Source organism: Dermacentor albipictus, chromosome 5 (assembly GCF_038994185.2).
Source record: "Dermacentor albipictus isolate Rhodes 1998 colony chromosome 5, USDA_Dalb.pri_finalv2, whole genome shotgun sequence".
NCBI classification, from domain to species: Eukaryota; Metazoa; Arthropoda; class Arachnida; order Ixodida; family Ixodidae; genus Dermacentor; species Dermacentor albipictus.
The window spans coordinates 1,114,100-1,135,156 of record NC_091825.1 but is presented as its reverse complement, the minus strand read 5'-3'; the positions used below and the strand labels follow the sequence as shown (position 1 = coordinate 1,135,156).

The 21,057-nt window shown below is 42.8% G+C and overlaps 1 protein-coding gene across 2 annotated transcripts in view; it reads right to left on the bottom strand.

Moving 5' to 3' along the window:
• The window catches only part of Rab39 (RAS oncogene family member Rab39), a 169,174-nt gene that overhangs the window by 107,693 nt on the left and 40,424 nt on the right, over positions 1 to 21,057 (bottom strand). The window contains exon 1 of one of the 2 annotated variants that reach the window (XM_070538190.1): positions 14,859 to 20,516. The exons of the other annotated variant lie outside the window; for it this stretch is intronic. Coding sequence (XP_070394291.1) covers positions 14,859 to 14,909 — 51 coding nt within the window. The 5' untranslated portion in view covers positions 14,910 to 20,516. Of the gene's footprint in view, positions 1 to 14,858; positions 20,517 to 21,057 lie in introns of those variants that run through there. 2 annotated transcript variants of the gene reach the window in all.

Here is a 21,057-nt window from a genome sequence, read left to right as displayed (position 1 = left end):
CGTCGAGAACATCCTGCTGCGACATGGTACCCCAGAAGTCCTCATCACCGACAGAGGAACGGCTTTTACAGCAGAGCTCACCCAAGCCATTCTGCAGTACAGCCAGACAAGCCACAGGAGGACAACTGCCTACCATCCGCAGACGAATGGTCTCACGGAGCGCCTGAACAAGACGCTTGCCGACATGCTAGCAATGTACGTCGACGTCGAACGCAAGACCTGGGACGCGGTCCTGCCGTACGTAACCTTTGCGGACAACACGGCGGTACAAGAAACAACACAGATCACGCCGTTTAAGCTGGTTTACGGCAGGAACCCAACGACGACGCTTGACGCCATGCTGCCGCACGTAACTGACGAAGAGAATGTTGACGTCGCTAGCTATCTCCAGCGCGCCGAAGAAGCCCGACAGCTCGCCCGCTTGCGAATCAAGAGCCAGCAGAGGACCGACAGCCGACACTACAACCTCCGACGACGCTTCGTCGAGTACCAGCCTGGCGACCGTGTTTGGGTCTGGACCCCGATACGCCGACGAGGACTCAGTGAGAAACTACTCCGACGCTATTTCGGACCCTACAAGGTCATCCGACGTATTGGCGCTCTGGACTATGAGGTCGTGCCACACGGCATTTCGCATTCACAGCGGCGCCGCGCACGATCTGAAGTGGTCCACGTGGTGCGCCTTAAACCCTTTTACGGACGCTGACGAACTTCGTCATTTTTGTTCTTTTCTTTGCTACGAGTGCTTTTGTTTATTACCTTCGTTTGTTTGCAGCATCCGGTCGATGCTTTTTAAGAGGGGGATATTGACACGTGTACTTATCTTTATCGGGCGACCACGTTTCGCCGCTTAACAACTGTAATCGCACAGCGAGGGACGCATCCGACGTTTCTGGAAAGTTATCGATGCTTCTACCCGGCTGTCTGTTGTCGCCGAACCTTGTGATATCTGATTTCATCGCGTAACGCGAATGGTGTAGAACTTTGTGGAAGGCACGCGGGTCCGAACGATTAGTGTGGAACATTCGACGACTGCTCTATAAAAGCCGACGCGCTTGACCCGCTGATCAGATTTTCGACGATCGCCGAGCGTGTTCGCCGCTATCGTTGTGCTATAAGTGTAGCCGACAAAAGTTAGTTTTGTCGTTCACAGTATTGCTACTGTGTTATTCAACATCACCACCACGTGACAATATTGTAACTGGTGCGGTTCATCAGTCTTCCTTGTTTTTTCCTATATCTGTTTCAGAGAGTATTTTGAATTATATTTGCATATTTCTATGTAACCAGTTTATGGCTAACCTGCTTTGCTTGAATATGTGGCGTTAATTTAGTATGTGTGTGTATAGATGAGCACAAATGTGTGTGTTGGTGACTTTCCTGGTCACTCTTTCAATGGCCTCAAAAGTGACATTAGAATTTGGCTTTCATTCTCTAACCACATCTGGGCAATTTGCAAGTCCTATCTTATTTATAAGGTACACACCCACCTTAGGTATCAATGAAAGTGCCAGCAAGCTTACGTGCTTGCCTTCTGATTGGAACACTGTTGTTGTAAGTTGAAAGGAAATTCCTCTTAACTATGGCATTTCCCATCTATGCTTTGTGCTGACATGCCTGTTTTATTCTAATGTTTTTATGCTGTTTTGAACCGCTATTACGTTGCATGCCCTTAGCATTGAAGGTTTGTAGTAAAAATGGCTTCTCCTTATCTTAAAGCGACACTGAAACAATTTTTCACGAACGTACCGAGTCGTTAGAGTAGGTCCTTGTGATCATTAATTGACGCACCTAAGTGCTCCGCATAAAATGTGCAATTTATTATGAAGTTTTAAAAATGTACATCGCTGCCAATCACAGCACATCACTCGGCTGAACTTTAAGCCGCCCCTACCCATTTGACTTTATTTTCCCTAATGCCGTTAGTAGGGCGAGTTATCCGATTGGCTGCCCAGGGCACGTCATCCATAATTTTTTCCAACTTTATGGTGAACGAATGTTGTTTGTAATAGTTGGAATGTTAGTTAATTTGTTTCTATAAAAAAAGTAACGGAAAGAGAATGCACAAGAGCACTTTCTCACTACACTTACGCACTTCCGGCACACAGCAAGCATCGTCTGCTTGTGTTACAACGTGCTCCATTTTGACGAGAGCTTTGTGGCCAGAGTCAGTCTCAGCCTCTTCGCGAGCACCATGATTCGACTTTGTTGCGTTGTGGGCTTCAAACATAGCGACTGGCAATATGTCAAGCTGCGACATCGCGTCCCTCTGCAAGGCTGCAAACGAGCGGAGTGGCTGCAGTGCATCGCACTGTCGCTATCCGCTCAGCGCCAGGATTTGTGCGTTTGCAGCCGTGACTTCACACCGGAATATTACTATCACAACAGCGTTTCACTAGTCCAGTATTCAGGTAAACGCAAGAGCAAGGGGACAGGGCCTGGCCGTTTGACTGTGCCATTTCACGGGATGAGCAGAAGCACAAACATGAATGGTCTGCATGCTGCAGCCAACTGGTTGCACAGAGCTCAACCAAACACAGTAGCAGTATGAAGCATATTCTTCTTTGCTGCAGGCGTAAATTTTTTGCTGGAGCGTAATTGTTAACACATTGTTTTTGTAAATGTTTAAAATGTTTCACACTTGGTTATAGCAACATTAGCTCTTTGTTTGGCTGGTTAAGCTATGCGCCAACGGGTGGCTGGACTGGACCGTGGAGACCAATCAGGCAGCTGACATACATCTACGCTAAAGTTCCTTCATCGGGTTGAGTTTCTGCCTCTACCGTTCCGTCGAGACGCCCAGCTCACCTGTGGTTACCGGAATACAAGACATGTTCGGTGCTGCGACAGAATGTTCGCAACATAAGCTGCTTCAATAGCTCTCGCTTGGGGTCGACTGCCGAGCAGCTGGCAAAGAGGTTGGAGAGGCTTTGTGCTCTCGCTCCTAGAGAACCGGAAGTAGACGACACGATGTGCCATCATAATGCAGAGCCAGTAAAGGCGAAGCTTAGCCCCGATCACTCTGTGAACGAGTTCGGGAGAAAATGCATGGCTGTGGAGGAGGGTAACTTGTAATCGTCCATAGCTCTCTTAATCACACAAATTATGGTGCAAATGATTTAACTTTAGCTGTATCCTACACGTCTACAAAATTTTTCAAAACCGTTTCAATGGCCCTTTGAATGAGATCGACTCCTGTAGGGTGGGGAGAAACAATGCTGCCATAGTTGTGGCTCATCACAGCCACCCATGTGTTCTTTCTTCTGTGGTTGCAATTCAGAAACCCTTTTTATTCTCATCCTCTGCTTATTGGAGAGTGAGGACAGCTACGCCTTAGTCATGACTCATCGCAATAGCCACATATTCTGCCCATGTGTTATTTACTGTTAAAAGATATTTTTTGCTTTTATTTTTTTTACTGCTAGCACTGTTTTGAGCCACATGCCCTTCCACATGTGCTTTCCCTATCTGATGTCTAATAAAAAAAACATGTTCTACACTCCCATTCACTCTGATAGTCCGCCCACCGGCCAATATGCTAGTAAAATAATACTTCTGGTTTGTTAATTGTGGCACTTTTTACGACTATATATATATATATATATATATATATATATATATATATATATATATATATATATATATATATATATATATATATTCTTGACATTGCATGTTCTTCTTATGTTTAGCTGCTATGATGCTGTGTGTATGAGGTAGCCATGTTCTGCTCAAGTCTCAATGATGTGAAATAAATGCTGTTCAATTCGAAAGAACTTTTCTCTGGATTATGGGCATTTTTAATCAGAATGGAATCGTGTCATACTTTGATGGGCCTAGCTGGAAGCAGATGCCACCCAGCATGCTTCTTGTTGGTTGTACTCGGACTGCAAGTGTAACCAGTGTGTTTGGCTAGATAATTGGAACTACATGATTTGCATTCCAGCCAAACCAATAAGGCAACACATACCCTAGGTCGTGATGAAGAAATTGCGGCCACTGACCAAGTCAAGGTGAAAAAACACATATGTTTCGGGACCCATACGGGTTCCTTGATCACACTAAAAGCGGGCAAGAGTCTTGCAAGTCTTGCCCGCTTTTAGTGTGATCAAGGAACCCGTACGGGTCCCGAAACGTCTCTTGTGTTTTTTCACCTTGACTTGGCCAGTGGCCGCAATTTCTTCATTATCATGTTACCTGACCAGACGAACTTTCGTCGAACTCTTGACTACATACCCTAGGTCCTTGTGTAAATCTAGTACACAATTTCAAGAAACTGTTCCAAATATGGCACATGATAATTGCCAGCTTTACCTTAGCAGACTGAAACCAACCACAGTTCATGCTAGATCTCTAATGCACAGTGCTGAGAAAGGGCATCAGTCTAAGCCAACTATGCAATCCCATTTGAATACAGTAACTTCCAACTGGCACTGCAGTTAAAGCTAGTGCAGTTCCATTTGAAGACCAGTAGATACTACTGGAACCAATTCAAATCCAGCACATTTCCAACTGAAGACCCATAGCCAGCAACTGGGACCAGTTGAAACCAGTAACAGACCACTTGCCACATCAGACTAGTTCATCCCACTTGAAAACCAGCACAGTTCCAGTTGAAGAGAGAGAGAGAGAGAGAAAGGCAAAGGAAAGACAGGGAGGTTAACCAGAGATTATCTCCGGTTGGCTACCCTGTTCTGGGGGAAGGGAAAGGGGATGCAATAGGTGAGAAAGAAAGAAGGATAAAAAAAAGAAAAAAACCTAAGCACACACACGCACGTACACACGAACTATTTCTGTGGGCACTGTCACGCAACCCGCAAAGGCATTCCTAGTCTTACGCAGTGTCACCGTACAGTCCTGCGCCACACAGTGTACTGTCACAATTTGTCAGAAAGTCCCGTGTCTTTCAAGTATCGCAGCAGCGCCTTCATAGCGGATCGCGCTGATGTTCGCGTTGGCCAGGTTCCAAGGATCTTGTCTTCTGTCATAGGGCGCTTGTCCAGTTTGTCTAAGGTGGCTGAGAGGACAGTTCTTTGTGGGTTAAAACGAGAGCACTGACAAAGAAGATGCTCGATCGTTTCGTTGCACCCGCAGAAGTCACACAGTGGGCTGTTGGCCATTCCGATAAGGAAAGAGTAGGCATTTGAAAATGCTACTCCAAGCCATAGACGGATAAGAAGGGTGCAGTCACGTCGTGGAAGCTCGGACGGAATATGGAGCTGTAAATTAGGGTCTAGAGTATGGAGGCGTGCATTTGTGAAATCGGATGAATTCCACTGGGCTAATGTCAGGTCACGCGCAAGTGTGGCAAGTTTTTTCGCTGCGTCGGCTCTCGAAAGAGGAATGGCAACGCAGTTGACGCCGTCATGGGCAGATCGGGCAGCTGCGTCTGCTCGATCATTGCCATGTATGCCACAGTGACTAGGCAACCACTGATATATTATATCGTGCCCTTCGTCAACTAGTCGATGGTGGACTTCTCTGATCTCTGCGGCGAGCTGCTCATGTGATCCATGGCGCAGTGCTGAGAGTACACTCTGTAGGGCTGCCTTGGAATCACAGAAGATTGACCATGCCTGGGATGGTTGAAGACTTCAGTTGAAGACTCCAGTTGAAGACCAATAGCCTTCTACTGGGACCAGTTGAAACCAGCAACAGACCACTAGCTTTTCAACTGGGGTACCACATCAGCTGGAAATCGACGCCCACGTGACCAGAGTGGACACTATATAGATGAGCGACGCTTCTGCCTCGTGGGATTTGGAGCCGGCACGCTGGCAGACATGCAGCTGATTCCCCTGTTATTCACGCAGGTTGGTTTGCATTACCCTATTCGTGTCTCACGACTATTGTGTGCGTTGCCGGCTCCTCCCACTTTGGTATTTGCTGATGCTTGTTGTCGTAAACGAGCGCGTGCGCCTCGAAGTAGGTCTTTTCTATTCTTGAACAGATTTTTGTACGTGTTCCTGCTTTTGTTGCTTTCCGGCGATATCGAACTTAATCCGGGTCCTGTCGAAATGGAAATATTGCAAAGCCTGCAAAAAGGGCAGACTGCAATCTTGAATAAGCTAGATACTATTGAATCCAGGATCGCCGTACATGAAGGAATGATAGCGGACATAAAAGGCAGCCTTGAAGCAACTAAGGAACAAGTTCAGGACCTTGGTAGAGCAGTTTCAGAACATAAGGATGAACTTGAGACTCTTCAGAAAGTATTCAGGGATTTGCAGGTTAAGAATATTGACCTAGAGAACAGAGGTCGGAGACAAAACCTTTTGTTTTACGGAGTGGATGACAACAGGGCGGAAACGTGGGACCAATCAGAGGAGTTGATTAAAAAGATTGTTGGCGACAAGCTGGGAATTGAAGTTACATCACTACAAAGAGCACATCGGATTGGTGTATACCGAGAACAAAAAAAGAGGCCGATTATAGCAAACCTCTCTTCGTATAAAGAAAAACAAGAAATTTTGTCCAATGCAAGAAAATTTCAGGAGTCAGAGATCAGAGTTGATCAGGATTATGCGCCGGCTACTCGGGAAGTACGGAAGCGATTATGGGAATACGGTAAGGCGCACAAAGGCGAGAAAACAAAAGTTAAACTGAATTTTGATAGGCTTACTCTTGGTGAAAAAACTTACGTATGGGATGACGAAAAGAAGGTAGTCGCCCCACTAAAAAGAAAGAAATGATGCTTGCCTGAAAAAAAAATAACACGGCACAACCTGGTCGCCGTTTTAATAAACTGTAGAAGTGTAATGAATAAGGCGGAAGAATTGGCAGGACTAATTGAGACGGTGAGAGCTGACGTAGTTATTGGCACGGAATCATGGTTGAACCGTGATATCGGCGATAGTGAAATCTTTCCCAGCGAATTTGTCGCGTATCGTAGAGATAGGTCGAGCCATGGGGGCGGTGTATTTTTACTTGTGCGAAGTTCCCTGAAATCTGCCGCCTTAGACATCCCGTGTGATGTCGAATCTGTTTGGTGCACAGTAACCCTAGATGATAATTCTTCGTTTGCCGTAGGTGCATTTTACCGACCACCGAACTCTGATTACAATACACTTCAATCGCTGAATGAAATTATCTCGGAAGTTTCAAGCAGACCATTCATTCTTGCCGGTGATTTTAACCTGCCAGACTTAGAATGGCGTGATGGAATATGTGTAAGCAGCACTGAGTGCCGTGTAAACATAGAAATGAAAAATATTATTGACAATTTTGGTCTTATTCAATTTGTTACTTGCCCAACTCGAAATAGTAACGTTCTAGACCTCGTATTCTCGAATAACCCCAGTTTGGTGAATAATGTCAGTGTTATTCCAGGTATCAGTGACCACATGGCCGTTGTTGCAGACATTAAAAAAGAGAGCAGAAGAACCTTAAGTTGTGCAACTAGAAAGGTTTTTCTATTCAGCAAGGGTGACTACTCAAGCATAGCTCAAAAACTAGAAGATTATCTGCCCGTGTTTGAGTGCCTTGCTGAATCCGATGGTGTAAACGATTTATGGCTTAAGTTTAGGGATAAGGTGTTAGCCCTTGTGGATAAGCACATACCTGCGATGCAAGCAGGCAAGATTAATAAACGCAAGAAGCCATGGATGACGTCAGGTATTTTGAGAGAAATCAGGAGAAGGCGACGAGTTTTCCGTAAGTTAAAGAAAACTGGAAGCAGTGAGCACGCGAAAGAATTACAAGCATTAACGGAGCAATATAAAGCAAGTGTCGAAAAAGTAAAAGTGAGATATTTTGAAGGGCTCAATAATAAAATGAAAACTAATCCCAAGTCGTTCTGGCATTATATCAAGGAGTGCGGATCTGATAATGTTGGAGTCAGCGAACTGAATTTTAACGATACGGTTATAGTCGATGAGGAAGCTAAAGCCACATGTTTAAATACGTATTTCCAATCCGTGTTTTTGCCTAAGCATGACGCTCCTTCCCAACGGCACCCAAGCACGTTTCCACTGATGCCGCCGGTGGAACCGAGTGTTCGTGGTATCCGCTCTCTTCTTGAAAGCCAAGACGAATCCAAAGCAGTTGGTCCTGATGGAATCTCTCCTCGTGTACTGAAGCGATGTGCTGCGCCCATTTCGCTTTACCTTTACATAATTTACACTAAGTCCCTTTCAACAGGCACTTTACCCGATGATTGGAAAATTTCCCATGTTGTTCCGGTTCATAAGGGTGGCTCAAAAAAGGATGTAACAAATTACCGGCCCATTTCATTAATATCGATATCATGTAAACTCTTTGAACATATCCTATTTAAGCACATATTGACCCATCTTACAGATAATAATGTTCTGATAAATGAGCAGCACGGTTTTCGCAAAGGATTTTCTTGTACCACTCAACTTATAGAGTTCTTTCATGAGTTGGCTTCCAACGTTTACGAGGGTGGGCAAACAGATTGTGTCTTTTTAGATTTTCGAAAGGCCTTCGACACCGTGTCGCACTCCCTTCTCCTCGCCAAACTGCAGATTCTAAATTTTGACCAGAATGTACTAACTTGGATAACCAATTACTTGTTCGACAGGCGTAAATGCGTGCTTTTAAATGGGAGGTGTTCATCCTATGTTGGTGTAACGTCAGGCGTGCCACAAGGCTCCGTCCTTGGGCCGCTTTTATTCCTCATTTTTGTTAATGATATTTCTGTGGGTATTTCATCGCGCATGCGTTTATTTGCCGACGATTGTGTTTTATGTCGGCAGATTAGGGACGTAAGTGATGGCGTTTCTTTGCAGGAGGATTTGGATCGTATTACAAGGTGGTGCCAGAAGTGGCAAATGTCGTTGAACCCGAAAAAGTGTGTGCACATGCGTGTGTCCAAAAAAAAGAAACCAATTGAGACATCTTACAGCCTGAATATGTATGTCATTGCTACTGAACCGACATGCAAATATCTTGGTGTTGTTTTATCGCATGATTGCTCATGGAATGCTAATATTGATTATGTTGTTGGTAAAGCAGCAAGGGCTCTTAACTTTATCCAACGGAACCTAAGATGGGCACCCCAGAATTTAAAGAACACAGCCTACCTCACCTGTATTAGACCGATTTTAGAGTACGCATGCCCTGTATGGGACCCGATGCAGGCCAGGTCTATAGATAAACTTGAAAAAATTCAGAATAGAGCTGCGCGGTTTGTTTTAGGGCGGTACAAGCGGACAGATAGCTGTACCGCTATGAAAACGGAATTGGGTTGGGAATCGCTTTCTTTACGCAGAAAAAAACTGCGGTTGAAGTTTTTCTTTTGTATCTTTCATGGTAACACTGGAATTGCTTATAATAACTACTTGTATCAACCCAATTACATATCCAGTAGAAATGATCACCGACACAAAGTGAAAGAGTACCGTGCAAGAACAACTATGTATTACAATTCCTTCTTTGTGATGACCATCAGAGATTGGAACCGGCTGCAAGAGACGCAAGTGTGCTGTATAGATGAAGAAGTGTTCTATTTAGGTCTGTAACCCCCCCCCCCCCCTGCTGTAACGCCTTACTGGCAAAAGCGGGGCACTCACTGAATAAAGAAAAATAAAGACCACTTCACACCACTTGAAAACCATTAGTACCACTTGAAAACCAGTAGCAATATTTTCACCTGGCATTGGAAAAGCTAAAGCTCTTATCGTCATCGGGGGCGGATGACATCAACTCTAAACTGTTAAAAAATACTAAGCTCATCTGCGCGTCGTACTTTAGATTAATCTTCTCACAGTCTTTATCCTCCTGTAACATCCCCGTCACCTGGAAGAAAGGGCAGGTCGTTCCAATCTACAAATCAGGTAATAAAAACTTTCCTCTTAACTACAGACAGATTTCCCTAACCAGCGTACCCTGCAAGATAATGGAGCACATCATTTTCACCCAAATTATGCACTTCCTTGACATTAACGTTTCTCCCATCCCAACATGGTTTTCATAAGGGTCTCTCGTGCGAAACGCAACTTGCTATGTTCGTCCATGACTTACTTGTTAATCTCGATGCTAACACCCAAATCGATGCCATTTTTCTGGATTATGCTAATGCATTTGATAAGTTACCTCACCAACGCCTAATACTCAAGCTCTCCCAGCTGAGCCTGCACCCTGACATCTTAAATTGGGTTACTGAATTTCTCACTAACCGATCACAGACAGTACATGTCAACAATCGCACCTCCGCACCCCTCCCTGTATCTGGCGTCCCACAAGGTAGCGTTCTAGGCCCCCTACTTTTTCTTATTTATATTAACGACCTTCCCCTTAATGTTTCCTCTCAAATCCGTATGTTCGCTGAAGATTGTGTAATCTACCGCACAATTACTAACGACTATGACCACAGTATTTTGCAAAATGACCTTAACAAAGTCCAAGACTGGTGCAATGACTGGTTCATGACCCTTAAGGCCAATAAATGTAACGTAATGTGATTCACTCGCCGCCATGAGCCCTTATACTCACCGTATAATATTACTAATACTACCTTAGAAAAAGTGGACACATGTAAATACCTCGGCGTCACCCTTTCATACGACTTAGACTGGTCTGCTCGTGTAACGCGCATTCCTGCCTCTGCTAACCAAACACTGGGATTCTTAAAATGCCATCTGCGTCGTGCACGTCAAACTACTAGCATTCAAGACGCTCGTACGTCCGAAAATTGAATACGCATCCCCAGTCTGGTCACCACATGAAACTTACCTTATCAATGCACTTGAAAGAATTCAGAATTGTGCGGCAAGATTAATTCATTCTTCGTATTCTTACAACACTAGCGTGTCACTACTAAGAGCACAGTCCGCCTTAAACACGCTATCATCCTGGCGTCGCACTGATTCGTTAATCCTCTTTCACAAGTTTTATTACAGTTCGCTTCATCATGCACCATATGTGTTGGCCCCACCCCCTCGCCATTCCCTGCGTACAGGGCATTCCTTGCAAGTAACCCATCCACGCAGCCGAACTACAACCTTCTCTGCATCCTTCTTTTGCCGATCATCAACCGACTGGAACGGCCTGCCCCGTCACATATCCGAAATCACCTGTTCAACGACGTTTGCTGATGAGTTTAATAATAATATTCTTCATTGAACTCATGTGGCCACTAATTAAAATGAACATTTGTAAACCCCACCCCTTATGTAATACCCCCATTGAGGGGTCTTTAAGGAAATAAAAGTGAAGCGTAGGTTGAAATCGTCCGCCATGATAATTTTCCGGTGTTTCAGCACAGTCATGTAGTCAGGGAGTGAGGACAAGAACTCGGGAGGGGATGATGGTGGCCTTTAAACCGCGGATAGCACAACTACATTTCCCCAACAATTACCTTTCAAAAACAGACTCTCATGGTTTTCGACCTGAGGAAGTATTTCTGCGGAAAACGTGCTTTTTAGAATAATTACAATACCTCCTGCCCTCGATCCACGGTCCCAACGGTAAATGTTATGTGATGGTGATACCAGTATTTCGTTGCTAACACCATTATACAGCCAGGTTTCCGTGACAATTGCAATATGGGGGTCGTATTTGAAGAGGAGGCATTCAAGCTGTTCCACCTTATTTATTATACTTCTGGCATTGAAATTTAGCACTCGCAGGGTTTTAGAAGTGGCACACGTGTTCTGTCATGCATTACTATAAGTTTTGTTTTCGCGGCTCACGACAACTCGTTGAGATATACTGTCCTCCCAAGCATAAACGCAGCCAACAAATTTCAGTTTGTTATTGATAAAAAAAGCATGTTTTCCATTGTCAACATCCTGTTTGACAATTTCACAAAGAAGTTTTCATTTTCTAAGAGTTTCTTTGCTGTAATCATTCTGGATAGATATATCACTACCCTTAAGCTTACGCACGTTGCAGAAAACAGCCTCTTTTTTCAAAAAGTCCTGGAAATATACGATAACAGGTTGTTTTTCTGGCTGTCTTCCAAGACTATGAATATGCGTGATAGATTTATTTAGATTTATTTCACAATACTGCAGGCCATGACAGGCCCAAGCAGGAGTGGGAAATCAAAACATAATTAGTATAAATCGGAATTACAAATGGATAACGCCATTAACAATGAAACAGGGTTACATCACTACACATATATAGTACGTACTTCGTAACAAAAAAAGACAAAAACAACAATTTTTCCAGTGTCGTTTGAAAATCAGCGTCCTCAAAAATGGTTTTAGGAAGAGCGTTCCAGTCTGAAATTGTCTGGGAAAGAAACTGTGTTTAAATGCATAGGTCTTAGCAAATATCGGTTTGAGTGCATGGTCATGATTGTGTCGAGTCTTTCTGGTGTCTAAGGGTTTTACATATGAAAGTATGGACATGTCAAATTTACCTTTCAACAGGTTATGCAAGAACACTATCCGAGCATATTTTCAACGTACTTGTATTGTTATAATCCCGTGTTCTTGCATAAGTTTAGTAGGGGAGTCACACCTTTTATATTTACCAAAAATGAACCGGATTGCTTTTCTTTGCAACATCTCAAATTTATATATATCCTGCTTAGTTTCGGGACCCCAAATTACGGAAGCGTACTCTAATTTCAACGTTATGTAAGTATTGTACACTAGTAACTTTAACTTTGCTGGAGCTTTGTTTAGTTTCCTTCTTAGGAAACACAACTTTTTAAATGCTGATGCACATATATCTGAAACGTGACTTGACCAGGATAACTTAGAAGTGTAACGCCTAAATACTTATAGCTTGTGACCCTTGCTACTTCTTGGCTACAGAGACTATAGGAATAATAACTAGGCTGTAATTTACGTGTAAGTGTTAATAAGACTGTTTTTTGCACATTAATTTTCATATCCCAATTTCGACACCACTGCTCAATCCATAACAATTGGTCCTGCAATACAACGTGATCACTCTCACACAATATCTCCTTGTATATAGTACAGTCATCAGAGAATAATTTTATACATACTGCATCAGATAAAAATTCAATGAGATCATTTACATAAACCAAGAAAAGCAAGGGTCGGAGTACACTGCCCTGAGGCACACCAGAAGAAACAGGGAGCATATCAGACACAAACTCATCCACTACAACAAATTGTTTTCTGTTGTGTAAGTATGCTTCAATCCAATTCACTAAGTAGATGGGAAGGCCGGTTAATTTCAACTTATGTATTAGTTTCGTATGCAAGACCTTGTCAAACGCCTTGCTAAAGTCTGTAAAGGATGCATCTGTTTGCCCCGAGTGGTACAACACCATTATAAAATCGTGTACAGTGGTGAGTAACTGAGTAGTAGTAGATCTTCCCTAGGTAAATCCGTGTTGATAAGGAGACAAAAGCTTATTATTAGACAAAACTTTATATATCGAGCTATGATATGTTCCATAAGTTTCGAACAAGTAGATATAATCGACACGGGCCTATAATTTGTTATGTTAAGCTTGTCCCCCTTCTTAAAAATTGGCACAATGTGTGCTATCTCACTAGCTCCTTCGTGGTTAAAGAAAGCCGAAAAAGATTTGCCAAGTAGTCTGCAATCTGCGCTGCAAAGCATTTCATGAACGCAGTAGGGATGCCATCCTTACCCGCACTTTTTTTCTAGTTCAATTTACAAAGCATAGATAGAACACCCTCGCTTGTTATCACTGGTACATCTGTCTTCGAGAGCTCCTTATGCATGCTGTAGTTGTCATTAGAGAAAAAACACTATGAAAATATGAATTAAATGCGTGAGCTATATCAGCTGCGTTTTTGACAAGGTGATCATTTACTGAAATCTTTTGAATAGATTCATTTGTCTTGCCGAGGTAACACCAAAATTTTGATGGATCACTTCCAAGAAATTCTGGAAGTGAAAAAGTGAAGTAATTATGCTTTGCTTGCTGCACCTTTATTGCCAATTTATTCCCCAGTTCCATGAGGGTCTTCTTACACATATTTTGTTTCTTCCTTAATCGTTTTAGCTTACGTTTAATGCGGATGATTTCACGACTAACCCATGGATTCTTGCGATCTTTAGTAGCCTTTCTCATGATACAAAGTTTTTAGTACAGAATAACACTACTTGTTTAAAATGACACCATAGGTCATGAACATTCCCAGAATGAGCATCAATAACTAGTGTTTTTCTAAATAATCAGTTATTGAGGTATCATCACTTCGTTCAAAACCTCTATGATTTGTCGCACTAGACCAACTGTATCTAGCGTCCCTGGGGCACGACCAGGTGAAAAATAATCATTTATGGTCTGAAATACCAGGCTCATAGCAATAGTAGTTAGGGAAAGATTCACTGACAAAAAAAGGCCCAGGAGTGCCTGCTCTCTAGTAAAATCACATACAATTTGTTCAACATTCAAAGCAAGCGTTATATCAAGAATAGTATCCATATGATTGCTGCAGTTTTTTGCATGATTGCTGTCAGTTTTTTTGAAAAAAAATGTCATCAATGACTGCTTTTCGTAACGTTTAATCATGTTCGTCTTGCTCTTTGACACTGAAAACAACCGAGTTTGGCGACTGCGGTCTTCGAGGTCAGTTAGTTTTTTGTTTTATTTCATAACCACTTGATCGAAAGCCCGAATTTTGTCTTCTAGTGTATGAATTGGGAGGTTTTTTTGCTAATGTCTAGCAATAGCTTATCGATTGCATTTAATTGTGTTTTAAGAGTGGCAACGGCTTGTTCATTCGATGCAAGACCCTCCCGAATACCAGTTAGCTCAGTTAATATGCTTGCTTGCCGTGACTGAAGGCTCTCAAAGATTTCTTCAGCTGTAGGGCCTGGGTTTTCTCAATCTCTCCACAGACAAGCAATGTACACATACACTCCGGTGGATTCCGCCGCAGGCATGGTATTGCGTGGGAGCTGATATTTTTCAGTATGGTGGGAAACACTACCTGAGTGCTTACGATGCGACGTCCCATTTTCCAGGTGCGGACCAGCTGCATGACCTGTCAACAACATCCGTCATCGCTAAACTTAGAGCCATGTGTGCAAGATAGGGCATCCTGTCACATGTATGCACCGACAGCAACCCGCAGTTTGCAAGCCAAGAATTCACCCAGTTCACTACACAATACGACTTTGAGCACGTGACGTCAAGTCCACGATACCTGTGCTCAAACGGATTAGCTGAGAAGGGCGTGCGAATTGTAAAAAGGATCCTTAAAAAGACCACAGAAGCAAGATTTTTGGCTAGGTCTGTTGAATTATAGAGCAAGTCCTGGCACGTTCATGCCAGTCTCCTGGCGTATTCCATGTTCCTTTCGTCTCCTCTTTGTCCGCTTCAAGAGTCTCGCCTCTAGTTCTCGATTCCGCGTCACAACAGTAACAAAAATCAATTGCCTCTATAGCTATCATCTCGCATAATCATACTCCATCATAATAAGCTAATAAGGACAATAACTCATATTAACCTGTCAATGTTAAAGAAAAAACAGTATATCTACAATACGCATTGTCCAGAAACATGGTCTCTTCCCACATAAAAATCATTGCTTGTAATCCATAACTCACACACTCCCCTGCTTATTTAAGAAGTTTTTGGAGAACAGTACTGACTTCATCCAACTACCACGGAAAACATTATATGGCATCTTCCTCTCATGGAATAACGTTGACTCTGTGATAATTTGATTAGAGTTTTAAATGTTAAAGTATTTCCTTCTTCTGTTCGTGTGCTTGATTTTGTCTGCATTTCATTGAGCTTAGAAAATGCCCTTTATGCAACTTTTTTTTTTCTTCTTGAAGTGGCCCGTTAACTTGTATCTCGATTCCTTGATGTGCACTCTGTTGTTGCTAATACAGACACAGTCGCCTAGTCAAGCTGTTTGTAAAAGTATGTTTTACAGCTGCGTCATTTTTTTTTAATAAACGAAAAAATAAATTATTTGGGGTTTTTTTTTTGCTTTCGTGAGCAAGGCAGCTATGGAAAAGCAGCTGTCCCAAAGGAAAATGTATGGATCAGCTGCACTGCATCGGGGTGCATTCTTTGTGTACACTGTTACAGATGACCCCACATGTTAAACTGAAACGCCATGTTTACCATGTCACTTCTACTCACATATCAATGGTCCATAATGCCAGTGAAGGCAGAAAGTTGTGCTAATTGATAACGAGCGTAATAAGACATCATTACTAACATAAGAAGACAGGGACTAAAGAAAGAACATGGGACCACGCTAGACTCTAACTGCATTACTTGCACAAGCATAAAGCATCCGCTCAACGCACGGGCACTCGAATCACGTATCACTGTACACATTAATCAAGACCATGTGCCGGTCTACTCTTTCGGAGATAATCAAGTTCCTTGTCTGAAAGTGTCAAAGAAGGACTGCTAACGCAAGCTTCTTTTACAATTGTTAAAGCTTTGAAGATTTCCTTCTTGCGTTGTGAAACTATGAAGCATACTGGTCTTCGCATAGTAAGGGCGACAAAGGCATCTCCTACAATGGTCTGCGAGTGCCCACTCCCCGCTATCACCTGTACCACCGCGCGATGCTGAAGCATCTTATATTTATGAACCAGCCAGTTTGGCCCACATGACAAGGGAATCTTGTAAAATAATGCAGTTTTGCACTCAACCAAACACGTAGTGTGGTTCTACCTTCAATGCCAAGGTTGTACACATTCTCGCTGAACACTCGTTTAGTAACCTCTGAAGTGCAGGCATTGTACAGCCTGTGTGTCACATCATATAAATCTGCAACACGCATTATGCGGTCTATCCATATGGAACATCATCATCAAGAGCACTTCCTTCACAAGTGTCTACCAGTGCTTTCTGCTTCTCTTGTTGTCGGTAACCAGGACATTGCACATGTGTTTCGAGCTCTTCTGCGTGAGGCATCATCTGTGACCGAATTCCTGTAGGCGAAGCAGTTTCCGACTTTGCGTCTATGGAGGAAATCCAGGAAGAAGGATTCAGCACCAACACCACAGGTAACATAAGCTGGACAGGCCATGGCGCATCGAAAGGTGGACGCAGTTCTGTGGTGTGGACTGAAGTTTTGCATGGATCCTAATGACAGCCCTGTAACCCTTCTGTCTATGGTTAGGAAAGTTGCCCCTCGGGCATAACGAAATGAAAGTAATATGCTCATATTGGAGGGTGTTGATTGTCTTAACAGTAAGAGGCCTAGGTCTAACCCAGGCTTGACGGTTAAGGAAGTTATAGAATGGTTAAAGCAGAGCAATCAAGCACTGTTAGTCTCGGACAAGTAAGTTGGTTTCGTCATGTTACCCAACAGCCTTTATGGTAAAAAAGCACAGGAAGGTCTAAGGACTTCTTTGCTGTAAAGACCTCTGTAACAGATGTAAAGAAAAACGCGTTAATGTTCTGTGAAGATATGAACCTCCCCACCCTTAGGAAAAATCTCATGGCTGTCAAAAAGAACAGCCCAAATCTGATCTTTACAGCAAAGACACACGTGTCTCACAACCATCTCCTTGTACAAGATTATCCTCCCTTGGTATCCGCCCCAAGATTGTTAAATGGATGGAAAGTTTTTTAACAGGACACGTTCAGTTTACCTATGCTAACCATTTTCAGTCAACCCTTACCAGTGTAACTTCCAGTGTTACCCAAGGTGCATGTTTATCTCTATTGTTTTTTATTTACATACGTGACCTTCCCACTAACATATCAACGAAGCTGCGGCTTTTTGCAGGCAATTGTTTTCTTTATAACCCCCTTCATACGTTTAACGACACAATCGCCTTACAATACAACCTTCACACTATTGCATCTTGGTGCAAAAAATGGCATATGCCTCTAAACCTCACTAAATGCAAAGTAATATCCTTCACACGCAAACACACCACTATACGCCACACTTATTGCATTAGCTCTGTTCCTATTGACCACACGTGTACTTACATATATCTAGGAGTTCATAAGATGCCATCACTTTCATGGGTGAAACATATTAAAACAATTTGCTGTGAAGCTTCACACACACTAGGGTATTTGCGACGTAACTTAATATCTGCATCGTCCGAAATAAAAAAAACTAGCATAATTAACATATGTGCGACCCAAACTTGAGTACACATCATCTATCTGGCATCCTTCGCAAGCTTATCTCACCGATGACTTAGAAGCCGTACAAAACTGCACTGCTCACTTCATTACATCATAATATTCAAGACCTCCCCCCCCCCCCATATAAGCATAACCGCCTTAAAACAAACTTTGTCTCTTCCATTGCATGCTTCACGGCGCGTAACTTCTCGTCTTTGCCTTCTTCACACTTCCTTTTACTTCACTTAGTCAGGACACGCCCTCTTAAAATGCTCATTCAGAACATCATTCTGCTTATCTCATACTCGCCCTTTAGCGGCGATAAAGTGCCAGACGACGGCAATGAGCAGCTCATTCTTCCCCCATGCTGTAGCACTTTGGAACGCACTCCCAGATAATATTGTTTCGTGCAGCGACTGCAAAACATTTCGCGAAAAACTAAACGATTTTGATAATATCAACGTAACGGCCTAAATACCACACTTGTTTTATTTATTGACTGCCTCATTGGTACTGTTTATATGTTCCTTTTTCTTGTTTTTTTTTTCTATTTCTTGTACCTATTACAATCAATGTGCACTGAAAGGTTGAATAAATGAAATGAAATAAAGGGGGTATTGAAATAAGGGGGTTTCAGTTATAATTGCCATTACAGGCAATTATAACTGAAAAAGGCTCGTGGCAAGTTCTTTCAAGGTTCCTACAGAGGCAGCTAGCTTTAATCGAGGTGGATGATCCATATACAATACGGAACTCGGGAGACATCACTGAGGCGATTTTTTGGTTTTTCCATAGATGTAGAGAACCTTTATTATTCAATTCCAATGAGTGGACTGTTTTGCACTGTTAGGCATAATTTTGATAATTTAGGCCCTGTGGAATTTATGAACGCGGCTGGTGTACCGGTTAACAACTTCTTAGGATTTCTTTGGTTATATCTTTCATCTACAGTGGCGACCTTTGACAATACGTAGCAGCTTTGTGAAAAAGGATGGCCTCTGCATTGGTTCTTGTATAGCAACGATATTAAGAAATATATTTTAGCCTATGTTGACAATCGATATCATCTTTTACTGACACTGCTATTGTTGCAAAGAAGTTTAGATATGTTGATGATAACTTTTTTTGACTAAGAAATGTGCCACAACGGCGGTTACAGCAACAAATGATGTCCTGTATTTATTTGAAACTTGTGGTGATGGTTTCAAGTTCATGTCTGAGGTGCCAAGTGAGGGTCGCTTGCAGTTTTTGGATCTACATATTGTATCTAATGATCAAATTTGCTGGCAATACCGAGCTCACTCGAAGAAACCAATACTTAGCTATAATTCCGTTCATTAAATAAACTGTAAAAAGAGGGCAGTTGCATATTCTAAGTCGTGCGAGCACCTGGTAGGAAACAGTGTGCAAAGTCAAGTAGAATGCCTGAGCGCCGCAGGATATCCTGAAGTTACGGTTGTGTCCCTAACTGAAGAGAGCCTTATAAAGGAAGGCAGGTGGGCATGCAGTCACACGCGAGGATGGACGGCACGCAACAGACACATCCTGTACCCATCCCTTACATACACTAGCCTAAAAGAGGTGGCGGGAAAGTGCAGCGTTTCTGTCGTTTTTACGTCACCCGACAAACTTGCGCACATGTGCGGCACAATAAATCGGCATAGTAAAGGTAAGGCATGCAATATAAACCACACCACGGGTTTTGCCGAGTGCAAAACTGCAGTGGTTTACAGGATTTCGCTGTCGTGTGAGCGGTGCCATGCAGTACAGGCTATAGGGGGGAGTGGGCACCTCGCGGACCATTGTAGGAGGTGCCCTTTGTCACCCTTACTACCATAAGACCAGTGTGCTTCGCAATTTCGCAATGCAAGGAGAGAAATCTTAAAAGCTTTAATAATTGTAAAAGAAGCAGACGCCTGCGTTAGCAGTCCTTCTTCGGCACTCTCAGACAAGGTAATTGATTACTTGCAAGACAGAGTAAACCAACATATGGTCTTATGGTCTTAAGGTGTCCAGTGATAATGTGACTTGAGTGTACATGCGTTGAGCGGATGCTCTATGTATATATACCGCTGCTTGTGCAAGTAATAAATTCGGGTGAAGTTTAGAGTGGTCCTGTGTTCATTCTTTATTCCCTGTCTAGTTATGCTAGTAATCATGTCTTATTATGCCATAATACCAGTCTGTTTTCAAATGCTGGCAAGTGCTGTTCAAGACTGTGCTCATGTGAAAGATACATAGGATCACCAGAAAATCACAGCTTTTTCCTGTCGTGCTCCACACATGTGAGCATCCTAATCAGTCATGTCAGCAGTTTTCACGGAATGGCACAGTGAACCTAGAATGTAGAGAACAGGCAATTAAATGTTAATGTTGCAGAATGCTGTGGTTTGAAGTCAGCCACCAGCATGGTCTTTCAGCACATTAAAACGTGTTCTCAGCTACTTTCACCAGACATATTTGGTCAGAGGTACTTATAGCTGTATAAGTACTGAACACAAACACCTCAAGTTTGAACTTTTTTGCCAGTGCTCTATTATGGGTCAATTTTAGGGACTACTGTTTGAGAAAGAAAAATAAAATACAGCAAAGCCATACTTCTCAGTGACACTGAAGCCGTCAACCGCAGTTGCTGTGTGCATTTATGTGTGTGAATGTATATGCAGGAAAGCAAGTGGAATGAAGTGTTTATTCAGAAATGTGAGCATTGCTAAAGGTTTCCAGAAAGGAGGAATATGACACAGCTTAAGAACAGTGTAGTGCTAACATTTGCCTTATGGGGACAGTGATTGCACAGTGCAGAACATGTGAGTTCTTCTGTGCAAACCACTGTCACTGCAGTAACAAGGTCTGAACTTAGAACATAGGACCTAAAGGCACTGCAGAGACATGTGAAATACAAGTTCAGGCAGAAGGCTTGTAAGCGGAATGTTACTTATCATGCATGCCTTGATAAAAAGCTGTGATATCCATTCTTGTGAGCAAATACCCTCCTTTAAAATACCCTCCTTGTCAGGCATCCTTCTTACTGATTGTCGGGCAACATTGTCATGTTTTTAAGCATGTCACAA